General features: G+C 34.4%; 1 protein-coding gene across 1 annotated transcript in view; it reads left to right on the forward strand.

The window, feature by feature from the left end:
- Positions 1-15,008, forward strand: part of LOC120769665 (lipase 3) — a 34,963-nt gene extending 19,955 nt beyond the window's left edge. The window contains exons 2-6 of the mRNA XM_040096779.1: positions 7,074-7,251; positions 7,590-7,801; positions 7,887-8,036; positions 8,113-8,271; positions 13,871-15,008. Of these exons, the coding sequence (XP_039952713.1) occupies positions 7,074-7,251; positions 7,590-7,801; positions 7,887-8,036; positions 8,113-8,271; positions 13,871-14,881 (1,710 nt within the window). The 3' untranslated portion in view covers positions 14,882-15,008. The remainder of the gene's footprint in view (positions 1-7,073; positions 7,252-7,589; positions 7,802-7,886; positions 8,037-8,112; positions 8,272-13,870) is intronic.
- The last annotated feature ends 539 nt before the right edge of the window (positions 15,009-15,547 follow it).

The raw sequence follows: 15,547 nt of genomic DNA on the forward strand, positions 1-15,547 counted from the left end.
CAAGCAGTGGGATGTACCGGTCAACAACCTGACGCATTCTCAACCATTTGCGGTAATTCATTAAACGCACATACATACGAAAACCTCTATATTTATATGAATACGACCTTTATTATTTTCACACTAACTTTGTGTCTGTGCTTCTTTACAATGGTAATTATTTTATACCCTTATCAGTATAAATTAAATTTTTAATTCTACGAGATCTTCAGGAAATTCTGCAAGGATTATTATCTAAAGCAATCTTGTAGTCCCCGAATAAATTTTTCAGATCGAATAACTGTAGCATTTAGCTGGCACACATACTGAACTTTCGAAATCAAGTTCTTGTAACGAATCTTTTGTACTTGTATCTGTGCAGAGTATTATAAATTCGGTGCAAACGTAGTTAACGGTTTGCTTTTGTTTAGACATTACAAAGAGAAAAAACTGTAAGCAAACAAATCAATCAAAAGTAATCAATAACAATACCTTAAAAAATCTTAATTCTATTTAAAACTAGACAAGTTCAAGGTTTTAGTTGAGCCTGCTTGGTGATACGTTGCTCTGTAGCGGGTTTGTTTACAGAACTGTAGCAAGGCAATAGCTATTGGATTTGAATAGTTACGAATTTTAAGTTCATTATTTTTTCTGATGTCTTCTTCTTCTTTCTTTACCTTAGAACCAAGATGTTTGTAAGTATTTGTATTACGAATGTGCCATAGTGAAGCCATTATAGCTCTAAGAATTTTTGACTGGAACGTCTGTATGTTGACAGTTTAAATTTACTGCTTTTATTTTCATGTTAGTTATGCAGTTGAAATGTCTGTTGTATAGAAAATACGAGAACAAAGAGTTAGGCCTAGCCACTTAAAAAGTGAATTTCCTATTCTTTTTTAATAACACTCGAATTTTTTAGCAATTCAAATGGAAATAATGCTTTACTTGTATGTATATAAAAAGCCTGCATTCCACACCTTATCGAATGTTTGGATTACATCAACGAATATTGTTGAACAAAACTCTCTGTACTTAAATGTCTTTTGAATTTCGTTCGAAATTCTATTTATTTGCTCTGCTGTGCCATGTTCGAACCCCGAATTGGTGCGTTGAAACTGTATTTTGCTTTTATGTAGGGAAACAGACATTTTTGGTAACACTTTGTTTTGGAAAGGCAAGGTAGCGGGCTTATTTGTCTGTAAGAAGATGCCTGTGTTAAGTCTTTTACGGGTTATTATCCGTATCATGATGATGTGCGACGTTTTTCATGAATCTTACATTACATTAGAAAGCAAGGAGAGAATTACTATAGTAATATTTCGTAGCTCCGTTAGCATTTTTGGAGTAATTTTATCGTGTTCTGCTGACTTTTTTGGATTTACTTCTTTTATAATATTTTTAATTTCCAAAGTTGTAGACATAATAGACAAGAGATTTTTGTTGGCAGATTAAAGTCGGTACCACTCACATCTTTTATGGGCATATTTTAAGCTTATTGTGCTTTTGGGCTGTATATTTCTGCATACTTAAGCGCTTTTCTTTCTTATATCGGTATTCTGCTTGTCACGATTGTCTCATGTCTCTAATTGTCACAATCGTAATTTAGTGACTCTGTTAGTCAGGAGTCTCATTTTGGTATTCTGGCAGATACAGTATACTACTATACTGTGACATGTGACAAGCAGAATACCGATATTAGTCTACGCACAGCATCCTAAGCTGAGGAAAAGGAGGGCGATTTGCGTGCCATTCACGTCTAGCTCTAATACAATCGTAATTAATAAAGTTTATTTATCAAACTTTACATTTTTTAACATTTCTTATTTATCTGTGCAGCAAAGGATTTCCATAAACTTTCTATGACTATTCTGCATAAATGTGACTGAATTTCATTGATGCAATGTTGAATCTCCTCCTTTAAAGCGTGGTTGTAGGCTTTTTGCAATAGACCTGTGATCAGTGATCACCAAAACGAGATAGTACATGTCCTGAAAATGTCTCAGTCAGTAACGCTAGAGTTTGAAATTTGCAATTCTTGTTCATGACGCCGAATGGAGGCTCCTGGATTGTCACTGACACTCCCACGCACAGATTTGATGTTGCCATTTGAGCGATTTCTTTTTGCACGACTAGAGTATTTAGCGTCTACATCGGATCCTGTCACCCGACATTTTTCAATTATTCTCTTCAAAGTAGACTAAGTTAAAACAGTATTCCCTCCATATTTTGTATGAAATTTTCGAACTGCAGCCGTAAAGCTTTCAACACTCCTCTATATAAATAAAACTTGAAATCTTGCGTTAATTTGGGACGCCCTGCATAAGCGTTGTGGACGAATAAGTGTAATAACTCCAAAAGCAGAGGTTAGTTAGTTTAAAGTTTGGTGAACAACTTCAAGAACATTTAAAACGGTACACAAAAAATGTTTATATCAAATTAAGTTAAAGGCGTTCCCTGAGTTCACGAGTTAGGTTGACAACGAAGTCATTTTAGAAAACGTTTAAAAGCTGGCGTCAGAGAAGGTAAAAGTAATTGGCAAAAGCTTGGCGAATTATATTTTGAAATGTCTTTAAACACCGTTACTACTAAATATAAAAGCCAATTTAATGCAACGAAATAATTACAATTAATTATCGTTAGTCCAGCTGGCATTGAAATAAGCAGATTAATATTACTGTGCAATTGGAGTTCTGATCTGTGTAGCCCTTTTGCTTTACAAAATAGTAATGCCAATAGCAACAAAAGAAAAATATGTAAGTTCAACTTTTACAATTAAGTACATTCACGTATGTACATACGTACATGTATGATTGTATATAACTAATAAATATTTAAGTGAACATGTATCTTTGTAGATAATGTACGTAAATACGCATTGGAAAAACCATTATACTAATTCCATACTCATTGTAACGCTAATATCTGAGCTCTTCAATTCTACAAAAAATATTTTAACAAATTTTACAATAAAAATTACAGACATTATCATGAATTAACATATTTTTGTCGGCGAAACCAGTAGCTAAACCATTAATTCATAACTGAGTACCTTTTTATAGTAGAAGCAGATCTGGCGAGTAGCAGCAATGTGGTGAGTGCAGATTTTTTCTGTTTTGCCTTAACACTTCCCTGACACACTTTATGTTACCATGAAAATGGCATATCAGACAGTGGCAAAGAAGCAACAAAACCAGCAGAAACAGAAAATACTAAACATACATACTTACATACATATGTGAACATGGGTATAACATAACAATTATGAAATGGTTTAGTACCGCTTCACTGACTTTATGAAGTGTTTTTGGTGGTTATCGGCTTTTGCAAATTTGCATCGAAATGTGTGAAAGTATGAGTGCTTTAGAGCTGTTCAGTTTTGTGGCCCATGTTTGCCAGCCCATTGAGTGCGGTATCTCATTGCCCAAAATGTGCAAGCTAACCCAAACACTATACCTTTATTTTAAGATTTACATGCTAATAAAAGTATGTCAAAATCATTAAAATCTAACAGGTTTTTGCAAACAATAAATACACTAACATTTAATACGCTCTAATATAATGGCAGAGATTTCGTTGTTTTTTTGGATTCCTTTTCAGTTAAGAATTAATTAGTTGTTGTAAGGAATCTCACTTAAAATTTATAGTTTGACATATCCACCTGGCCTTGCAAAAGTTGTTTGAAAAACTCATATTTCTGCACAAATATTTTAACTACGCTTGCTTTATTTAATTTAGCATAATCTTCTTCTAGACAATTTTATTTACTAGTTCTCTTTTACGACAATTCTTATAAAAATTTATATTGTTCAATAATAATACTTGTAACACATAATATCACTACATGTACACATCAATGGAACCGTAACCATCTTGACAATCGTTAATTCTACCCACCACACCTGAGACACTCACATTATATGCGATCACTCCACACACGATGATACCTCACACAACCAATTAACAAAAAGGACCGCATCATCGCTCCCCACCTCATTCAATTACGCACTTCGATCAACGCTGTTGCGCACGCGCCAACTCGATTCAGCGATCCTCTTTTCAATTAGACAAATTTAGCAACATGTTGCTACGGAGTATAACAGGTTTGTACACCTGACGTTTGCTTGCATCACCTAAAACTAATCGAGACAGATATAATTTTATATATATAAATGATCAAGATGACGAGTTGAAATCCGAGTGGATGTTTGTCCGTCCGTCCGTTTGTCTGCACAAGCTGTAACTTTAGTAAAAATTGGGATATCTTGGTGAAACTTGAAAGAAAGGAAGAGTGAGTTCGGGCGTAATCGGACTTATGCCGCATCCATAAAACGCAATTAATCGAAAAGATACAAAACACTGTTACTGTTTAAGCCTCCCCAAATTTGCACAGGTTTTGTTAAAAATTACTCATAGTGCGATAAATCAATAACTAAATGCGTTAGATAAATTGAACTATGAGAGTGGTAGCGCCCACAAATCTCATATCTCCGGACCTACTTTCAACCGTATTTGGTTTTTGCTTAGGGCTGACTTTTCACCGAAAATATCGGTCAATGTGTGTAATTGAAGTAAGGAAATAATATTTTCCTGATAATTGTGTGTTAAAAATAGGTTAAATCGGGTCAATATTTCCTTTAGCCCCCATATATGTAATAGAACATTTTCGACCTTCCGGGTTACTTTATACCTCATATATCGGCCAATATGTGAATTATCTTCATCTCCATATGTGATATATTCCCTAAAATAGATAAAATCCTGAAAAACTCCAATATAAGTAATAACAGGATTTTTAAACATCAATTTACGTTATTCTGACAAACCTTTTTATAATCATGGGTTAGCGCTGAACCTGAATGGATTTCATCTATGGTTGGTGTTAATCGCATACCCTTAATATCTATTTCGATCTGGTTGACGTTTTGCATACCAACTCAATAAAATAAAATTTATGTCAGATACTTAATTAATTAATTTTAAATGACGGGAAATAAAATCTATTTATTCAACAAAAGAAGTCAATGATCTATAATACAAATTTTAACTGAAAAAAATACCGAATTTGTTTGCATTCGTAATTTATTCACAATTCCATCGAATAATGAATGCTGAATCGAAGTATATAAAAATGGGGCTTAGTTATCCCCAAAATTAAAGTATAAAACTGTAATTTTGTGCAGAGTATTCCACTGATGAGGGGTACCTATGGTGTGGCCCAGTCCGCTAATATCTCCAAAATCACTTAAGCCGAATCAACCAACCTCTACTGAAATGTAAAAGGAAAATAACGGTTATGTTGAAAACTACTAAGAGTGCGATAACTCAATAAATAACAAGTAAGTAAATCTATAGAGCAAGGTCAGCCGAATTTTCGAAAATCCTGATATTAGGTATATAGGAGCTAGGTAAAGTTTTCTTCTAATTGTATTTATTTTAGGCAAACAAATACAAGGTGCGTTCCAAAACAAAGAAGATTTTTGGACTCTAGCATCCCCTGGTGGCGCCATCTATATGTCGGCTGGTGCGTTAGAATCTGCTATCATTATCGATTGTCCAGTGAGAATTTCACGACATTTCATTCATTTAAAGTGAATTTATTGCGTTTTAAGTGTCAGTATGTTTGTTTTATCGGTGCAAAAATGAGCTTCGAACAAAGAGCCAAAATTAAATTTTGTTTTAAAAATGGTAAAACTTTTACCGAAACGCTTCAATTGATGAAACAAGTTTATGGCGATGATTGCCTATCCCGTAGCAGAGTGCAAGAGTGGTTTCAACGTTTTCAAAATGGTCGTGAGGAAATTAATGGCGATCAACATGTGGGGCAACCAAATACGTGATCAACGGAAATTGCATCCAAACTGTGCGTGAATTCATCAAAAATCAGCCGAAATCATCATTGAAATTCATGGAAATGGAATTGAACATCACTAAAACATCGATTTATCGCATTTTGACCGAACATTCGGGCTTATGAAAGGTGTGTGCACGGTTTGTTCCGCACAAATTGACTCAAGACCAAAAATTGCTCAGAATCCGTCTCATCGATCGACGATTGGGACCGATTATTTGACCAAATGCATTTGCTCATGAAAGGAAAGCGTCATTCAAAAGGCTTGCACTGGCATACTGGCGGCCATGCCGGCCAACGAGCTAAAACACTCGTTCGACATGCTTTTGGACCATGTAACACGCTGTATTGAAGCAAAAGGAGACTATTTTGAATAAAACAAATTGATTTTGCCGAAAAAACCATTTGTTTTTTTTTTTAAGTCCTGTTTATTTTGAAACGCACCTTGTATACTGTTGTGAGTAAAACATGTTCGGAAATATTTTATTTTTACAATAAAATGTGGGAAAATGGGGGACAGCCAATACCTTCATTATATGTAATATCGGCTGCAATTATGTCGAATCTAAGTGCTTTTTTAAGCTTAAGCCTTTTAATTTCATTCTTAAGTTCACGGATGGTGATTGATGCGAGTTTTGTATGATCTGGTTGAATACTACTGAGGAAGTGCAGAGTGTATTATTGATAATTTATAATGATTAAGATATTTGGTACTTTTCAAAAACGAGATATCATCTGTTTTGAGAGTAGATACATATGTAGCTGAGATAAAGACTCAGTTTCGTAGTGTGGTTGACAATCAAAAGTGGTCTCCTATTGTGATCGTTAAGGTTTTAATTGTTGGCATAGTTGTTCAATCCTATCAGTTTATATTTAATGTGATCCAAGTATTTCATAAAGAATTTTTTTATTCGGATGGTTTGTTGGTGTTGGGGTACATGAAAAAAATTAAGGTTAATATTTCAAATTTTCCTTTTGAATAACAGATTTTCGGCCCAGTGCTGTGTTAGTCTAGATAGTAACTTTTTGAAATGTAATTAAATTCTACGTCAAATATAACATTTTTCAACTTACAATACTGAAAAGCAAACATATTGAAACATATTATAACTGGTGGTTACAGGTAATACACCAGTTATTCATTATGATGTTAACCTAAAATACAAACAGCAGATAGCAAGCTGCAAACCAAAAGCTCCGAAACCCGTTTACTCATGCTTGTACTATTTCCTTCAACTCTTTTTAGCCGAAATTGATACGCAAGTACGGTTACCCATCGGAGACACATACAGTGGTCACAAAAGATGGCTATATTCTGGAGATGCATCGCATACCAAAACGTGGCGCCCAGCCAGTGCTTCTGATGCATGGCATATTGGACACATCGGCCACATGGGTGCTGATGGGACCAAAATCGGGGTTGGGTAAGTTCCTGCATCGCAAATACACTTTTCTCATTCTCCAATTATTTTTTACGTTACACTTCTTTTTCGACTGCGTTCTATATTTATTGTATTTTTGCCATATTAGTCCACTCAATTTCCAGGCATTCACTTCGTTTGAGCAACAATGTCAGGATTGCCGCATTTACATATCTTCCCAATAGGGTTTTTAATTAACTGTGTTTTCGATGTGTTTCCATTTATCTTGTGTGCTACATACTTATTTTTGTGTATGTGTCGTTTGCTAACTAACACCTCACATTTTTCTATTTCCAATTTCTCTTTTTCCCCATCTCATGAACTGTGCTCATTGCACTTAGGTTACATGCTATCGGATCTCGGTTACGACATATGGATGGGCAATGCGCGTGGCAATCGATATTCGAAGAATCACACGAGCCTTAATAGCGATTACCAGGAATTCTGGGATTTCACTTTTCACGAAATGGGCAAATATGATTTACCGGCAAACATTGATTATATCCTCAGCAAAACAGGTTACGAACAGCTGCACTACATAGGACACTCGCAGGTAAATTAACATCGACGATTTTGTCTATTTTACTGCTTGCTTCCAATAGTTTGTTTTTTTCAATAATTTTATTTCCTTTCCACAGGGCACTGCAGTCTTTTGGGTTCTGTGTTCCGAGCAGCCTTCCTATACACAAAAAATACTATCGATGCACGCTCTAGCTCCCATAGCGTTCATTTCTGATATGAAGAGTCCACTTTTTCGAACATTGGTTGTGTTTTTAGATTTTTTAACGGTAAGTTGTTCTGAAATTTCTTTGCAAACTATCTGACAACTTTCGAATCCAACATATTATTGTATACTACTTTCAGGCGGCGACACGCATGCTACGCATTACTGAATTTATGCCCAATACAAAATTGTTCGTAGATCACACCCAAGTGGTTTGCCACGACAACGCAATGACGCAGGACGTCTGTTCAAATATCTTGTTCCTGGTGGCCGGCTACAATTCGGAGCAATTGAATAAGGTAACTACACACGTTTAATTATGAAATATCAAGCTCAATTTGAGTGCTCGAATACTAAATTCGCACCATTTAGAAAGTGGACCTGTTCACCAAGTTTGGATAAATAATTCTTTTTTGCAAGGTTATGCTTTGAAAGCTATAAAAACTAATTAAGTCTTAAAATATTCAAACGTGTATTAGGTAGCAGAAGATAATATTTAATCGCCGTATTTAAGCGATAAGATGATATGAGCAATTTCTGGTATACATGTATTTAATTGCAACAAAGTGTAATGCCGGGTTTTCAAATAAGAGTGATATGATTTCTTAAAAAATATAAACACAATTATTGGGAAAATTCAAATGTTATTTATTTAATGTGAAATACAATTAAGTTCTGAATATAACGTCATCAAAATGGCTCAACGGATTTTTTGCAGGAACGAATTCGATGAACCTAACTTTTCGAGTACTTCTTCCATTAATATATCATGAATAACACGTTCAATATTACTTATAAACCTTTAAGAGAGTCTGGCTCCAAGAAGTAGTCAAATCAAAATTTCGTGGAGGCCATTCAATGTCACAATTTCTGGAAATAATCGAATCTTTAAGCTTTTCTCGCAATAATTCAAGTGATTCACGTGCTATGTGGTACGTAGCCCCGTCTTCTTGGAACCAGATGTTGTCAAGATCTACTTATTCCAATTACGGTCATAAAAAGTTGGTTATCATTGATCTATGTCCCCCTCCATTGATGGTAACGGTATCACCAGCTTCATTTCGGAAGAAGTACGTTCCGTTTATTCCACCAGATTAAAAACCACACCAAACTGTGAATTTAGGAAAATGTAATGGCTGTTCATAAATAATTTGTGGATTTTCTTCGCATTAGAATCGAAAATTTTGTTTATTTACCGCACCACTCATATGAAAGTGAGCCTCATCGAGGAAAATTTTCTTAAAAAAATCGTTATGGTTTTCAAGTTGTTGCAAGAGAAAATCAGCAAATTGAAGAGTGAGTGAGAACTATTTTACACGGATGCGAACCCGGCATTTTCTGCCAAATATTGAATTCTAAATAATTTCTAGAGATATCACCATATCAATATTGATTTATAAGACTTATACTTTTGTTTCCACTCTTCAACCAATTTCTTATGAAGTGTTCAGGAGAATTCTAATTTTTTTGCAATAGCTGTTAATAATTCATATTAACAGTGTTGATGTAGTTTAAAGCCAGTAAAAACTTCATAGCTTCGCAGAAAGTTGAAATGCATCCGATAAAAATAAGAATATCACCATATTTGGATAAATAAATTCAGTTTGTCACCTCAGGAAGGTTTGGTCTGCCTGCCTGTATAAGTATACGCAAACTATTTTCTTAGTTTTCTAGATACCAAACTGAAGCTTTTTGCACGTTCTTTTCTCTTCAAGAATAGCATAGAACGATGGGAATCAAGTTTTTGTACCGCGAGTTATTTTATTTGACAAGATATCTTTCACAAAATTTGACATCTATCATTGTCTAGGATACAAATTTTATAAAAAGTTTTCACATCGGACCACTATAGCATATACATGCCATACAAACTGACCAATCAAAATCAAGACCTTGTATGAAATTTTTTTTTGAGATATCTTCAAGAAATTTGGTATGAATTATCGTCTAAGTTAATGAAAGAATCTCCGAACGAATTGGTCAGATCGAATCAATGTAGCATATATGTAGATGCCATATAAACTGGCGAATATAAAGTTCTTGGAAGGAATCTTTTAAGGAGTATTATAGTTTCGGTGCAACCGAAGTTAATTTTTTCCTGTTTTATTTGACCAAAGCAGGCATTAGTGTGTCAAAGACCTATGACTTTGGTGACATAATTTTACCATAAGCAATTTCTGAGCACGTAAAAGTGAACCATGCGTATGCATGTGTGTTTCTAAATAATGCACAAAACACTTTTGTATTTAATGCACACCGCAACATTGTTGTCACTTAAAATTCCTAAATGCTATTGAGTTAACTTTCGCTGATGAGCGAGCTTACATTGCTAACAGCGTTGCCAACTCTTTTATTCAACGCTTTACTTCAATGAAAAAAGTAAACAAATACTAGTGTACATATAATCGGGGAGAGCTACTGCGCTAAGCTCTAAACGCTTTGTGTGCATACTATGTGTAAATACAAATTTATGTAAATATAGTAGCTTTTATTTGTGCAATGCATATACTATACATACATGTGTATCTACATAGTATGTATATCTATATCGGGTGTTACATAACCGAGTACCTGATAAACATATAGTACATATTTAAATAAGAGGTAAAATACAAAGACTGTGTTCACACGGGGACTCTTTTTTCGCTCATCAAATTCTCTCTGGTATCCCTCTTGTGTTTACAAGAGTGAAGTGCTGAACACATAGAGCGCGACACGACATGGCAGCACGACAGTGACCTGTAAAAGGCGTCGCGAATCCTTCTACATAAACATTTCTAAGAAGGCAGCGACATAGCAATGGCCGGCATGTAGACAAGACAACACAGCTGTCCATTTTACATGTACACAATTTCGTTTTGTTCACTTCAATGAAATTTTAATATTTTGTTCAATGTGAAATTTTTTGTACAAAAAATAAGAAAATATGTAAATTTATTTGTTTTAAACTATCAATTGTTATTACAAATGATATAACAGAGATTTGTTAGAGCTTTGAATAATTTTACACTTTACATATTAATGGCATCATTCCTCTCTACTGTCAACTCTACTGTCGTCCTACTGTCGTTGGAAAATATATGAATATTTTGAAGTTAGCGAGAGAGTTGTCGGCCTGCAGTCGTGTAGTCGTGCAGCTGTCTAAACAACTGTGTCCATTAGAACTTGTGTATTTTAATATTTGACAGATGTCGCTTGCAGTCAACACTTGAGACGAGTCAATTGGAATTTTCCTTTCATATCATATTCTTAAATTGTTGTACGTCATGCAAAAAAAACATTTATGATTATGATTTTTATTCTTATTCATTTCTATTCGATTATGCATACCGGCATATTAAATACAATAAATAGATAATAAAATTCAAATTTTTGATCATAATGTAAATGTTCTTTCGGAACCGAACACTATTGCAACGATGAAGATCGTCGAATTGCGCAACAGCGAAGACTCAAACCGCATCTGCAATAATAAAATAATTAACTTCGTAAGATAAATACAAGCTTACATATATTTGACAGTATTTAAATACCTTGTGGTAACATAAGAAGTTTACGCCTCAATGTTTTGGTCCAATAAAACTCACGAAATATGAATGAAAGTATGGTCTAGGTCATTTACTTCACATATAAAGAGATAAATAACGATTATTTGTGGTTAGATCAGAGTTTTATTTCAAACCAAATTACCAAAAGAGACATACTTGGGTTTTCTAAATTCGTCTTCTAAGTCTTTTTGTTTCAACTGATGTTCAAAAGTAATAAACCGTACACATCATCAGAATAATGTTCACAGCAATGTTGTTCTTAACATTACAGTAATATACATTTATTTTTTTAATAGTGAAAAAATTAATTGATTGGGATATATTTGTAGGTCAGTTCATCTGTTCACCGATTTTAATAAAACTTGTTGTCGAATATGAGCGAAATTGTAAAATTAATAGTTCACTTTATAATGCATTGACATCATGACTCCCACTTTCGATTTGTCTGTGAACAAATTAGTCGAATGGATTAACTACTGTGGAAAGTCAGCTGGCGGGTTCAATTCCATTTCTTGAAAAATTGTCAATTAAATGGCGTTTCAAAAGCAATCGAAATGTACATATGTACTATGTATAGATTATTATTCTCCCAGCATTCGATGAAGAGGTAACTATAATTTACTGTGAGTTCCTAACCATATATGTATGTTATTATTTTGTATTGATTTGGTTATTTTAGCCGATATATCTTGAACTCTAAATGATATCATACAAAGTCAAACAGATTATAACGTGCAAATATAAAGCTTATTATTTGAAAATTTGGGTATGGCTATGCTATATACTACATAGGCAGTATCTAGTAAACTGGATGGACAAACATCATTACTACATTACATTATTCCGCTATATATCTACATATGTTATATCTTATACCGGATTTTTCAATGGGGATGATATGATTTCTAAGTGTCGTTTCGACAAGAAAAACGTTTATAAATTATTCAATTGTATTATCAAAATAATTTGCTGATTTTACCTTGGAACAAATTACAAACGATAACGATTATTTTAACAAATAAAATCATCTTCTCTGATGAGGCTTACTTTCAATGAGTGGCGCGGTAATTAAACAAAACTGACGATTATGGTACGAAGAAAATCCACGATCCACCAAAATTGACTGTCTGGTGTTGCTATTGGTCTTGTGAAATCATCGGTCCGTGTTTCTTTCGAAATCAGTCTGGTGATACCGTTACTGGAGAGCGGCATAGATCAATGACAACCAACTTTTTATGACCGCAGTTGGAAGAAGTTGATCTTGACAATATCTGGTTCCAAGAGGACGGGGTTACGTAGCACACAGCACATGCGATAACAGAATTATTGCGAGAAAAGTTTGGAGATTCGATTGTTTCATGAAATTATGACATTAAATGTCTTTCAAGGAGTTGTGATTTAACACCATTAAACTACTTCATGTTATTTGAAGTCATCGGTGCTTAGCAATAAACCAGATTCTCTTCAAGCTTTAGAAGTCAAAATTGAACGTGCTATTCATGACATACGACTTGATTTAGTGGAAAAAGTACTCGAATATTAGGTTGATCAAATTCTTTGCTGCAAAAGAAGTCGTGGAGGCATTTGTGTGTTGTTATATTTAGAACTAAATTGTACTGATTGCACTTCACACTAAACAAAAAACATTTGAATTTCTTTAATAATTAGTGTTTTTGTTTTTAAAAATAAATCATATCACTCTTTCCCTTTATATATTGAAATGCGATGACTTCCATATTAATATGTACTACTGTGATCAAATTGAATGGTGAATTTTTAATTTATACTTCGCGTGTTTTTCGAATCGTAAAAAGTACCACAACCACCACATTCACCTGATTTACCTTCGTGTAACTTCTGTCTATTCAGCAAATTCGCATGACCAACCCGAAGACACCGTTTTAACTGAAGTGAGGATATAAAAGCTGAATCGAAGAAGGCTCTGATGGCCATCAAAAAATGGACACAATTCACCTTTCAATTTGATCACAATAGTAAATAGAATTAAAATCAACCGGATGGGATAAAGTTCTAATTTTCGATATTTATTATAGAAAAAATGGGTATGGACTGATTTCGACCTTTTTTTATATGAAAGATATTTAATATTTGCGCTTAAGCTATTCTCAGTAACAGTGTTGTGGTCTGATTTTTTACATTTTCATACTGTCCTATTCGAAAACTGTTGATATCTAACATTTCGTAGTTTCAAACGACACCGTCAAATCCGAGTTTGCGCGGCTATCACCCAAGATTAGTTATTGAGATATGTAGACGAAACCACATAAATACATATGTATGTATGTATTCTGATTGCTGTATTACATTTACCGTTTTTTTTTATTTTCAGACAATGCTACCAGTCATGTTGAGTCATACACCTTCAGGGGCATCAATTAAACAACTCGAACACTTCGGGCAGTTAATGAAATCGGGGAATTTTCGCCAATTCGATCGTGGCTTTTTGCGCAATCAACTCCAATACAATCGTATGACACCGCCCGATTATGATCTGTCCAAGGTGAAGGTGCCGGTGGCACTTTACTATTCGATGAACGATATGTTGGTATCGACGACGGGTGTCGATCGTTTGGCACGCGAGTTGCCCGATGTGATTGACAAATACTTGGTGCCCATGGAGAAGTTCAATCATTTGGACTTTTTATGGGCGATCGATGTCAAGTCATTAGTGTACAATCGCCTCGTAAGGAATATTAGACGCGTGGAGAATTACAAGCAAAAGCAAACGCTACAAATTAATGCGAGCATACATCAGTTTAGTACACATCTACACCAACAACATTTACAAGTATTACATCAACGACAATATCGGCAACAGCAGAAACAATTGCGAGAACAGCAAGAATTGGAAAATCAACAACTAAAAAAAAGCGGAAACACACGCTCCGGCACAAATCGAAATTTCCATACAATTTCGAATACGAACCTAAATTTGAACACAATTGGCAGCGCAGGTCAGCCTATAAATGGACACTTACTTCCACATGGAGGGATCGTATATTCGACTTATGCTTCAATTTTGCCGAAACTCTTGCCGGCAACAGCTACAGCGCCGTCTATAAAACCAACACTGCCAATACCGACAACGCTGTCAATCGTCAACACGAACTCGAATCAAGATTTATCTGTGATACACACGGATATACATCCAGTTTATAAGCCAAGTGTGAATGAGCAGAAAACTATGGATAAAGAAAGTCTTTCAAATTCTAATATACCGTTAGATTTCATGCCAGTTTTGTTCTCGAATACAGAGTCCAATATGGAGGACATGAGCACGAATGCGCCACCATCCGACTTCTCGGAAACGACGGAAAAAGTTGTAGAAGGGAGTGCGTGAAACACACTACAATTGTAGTTAGTTTTTATTCAAATCTAGTTAACTAATAATGTTTTTTACGTAATTTTTAAAATTTCGCTGGATGATTCACAGAGGAAACAGTCTTATTTTGGTTCATCCTTATTTGCATATAATTTGTATTCATTCTTAAATTATTTTCTAAATAATAATATTACTACATATTGTTTTGTTAATATTTTGGGAAGACTTTAGTATACCGTCCCAGGATTTCGGGAATAAAGTGGGTATGGTCGGATAGAGGAGATTCTCCAGATCAAGAATATATATAGTTATAGCCGCAGGAAGCTGATTATTTCACAGTTTGTGTCTCTTTCGTTATTGTCAGGTGAATAAATTTTAACAATAAGTTAAATATTGAATTGAAAATGTGTTTGAACTATATAATGTAAAATAAATGTGTACAAACGAATTAGTGAAGTACTAGTGGATATAAAAGTGAAAAATATAAGTGCAAAATTATTTTTATATTGTGAAAATACGTAATTAAAGTTGTGGTAATTTTAAACTTCAAACGTGAATATCTCGAAAACTATAAGCTTCCTGCGGCTATAACTATATATATTCTTGATCTGGAGAATCTCCTCTATCCGACCATACCCATTTTATTCCCGAAATCCTGGGACGGTATACTAAAGCCGACCCAAT

This window comes from Bactrocera tryoni, chromosome 2 (assembly GCF_016617805.1).
Source record: "Bactrocera tryoni isolate S06 chromosome 2, CSIRO_BtryS06_freeze2, whole genome shotgun sequence".
Classification (NCBI taxonomy): domain Eukaryota; kingdom Metazoa; phylum Arthropoda; class Insecta; order Diptera; family Tephritidae; genus Bactrocera; species Bactrocera tryoni.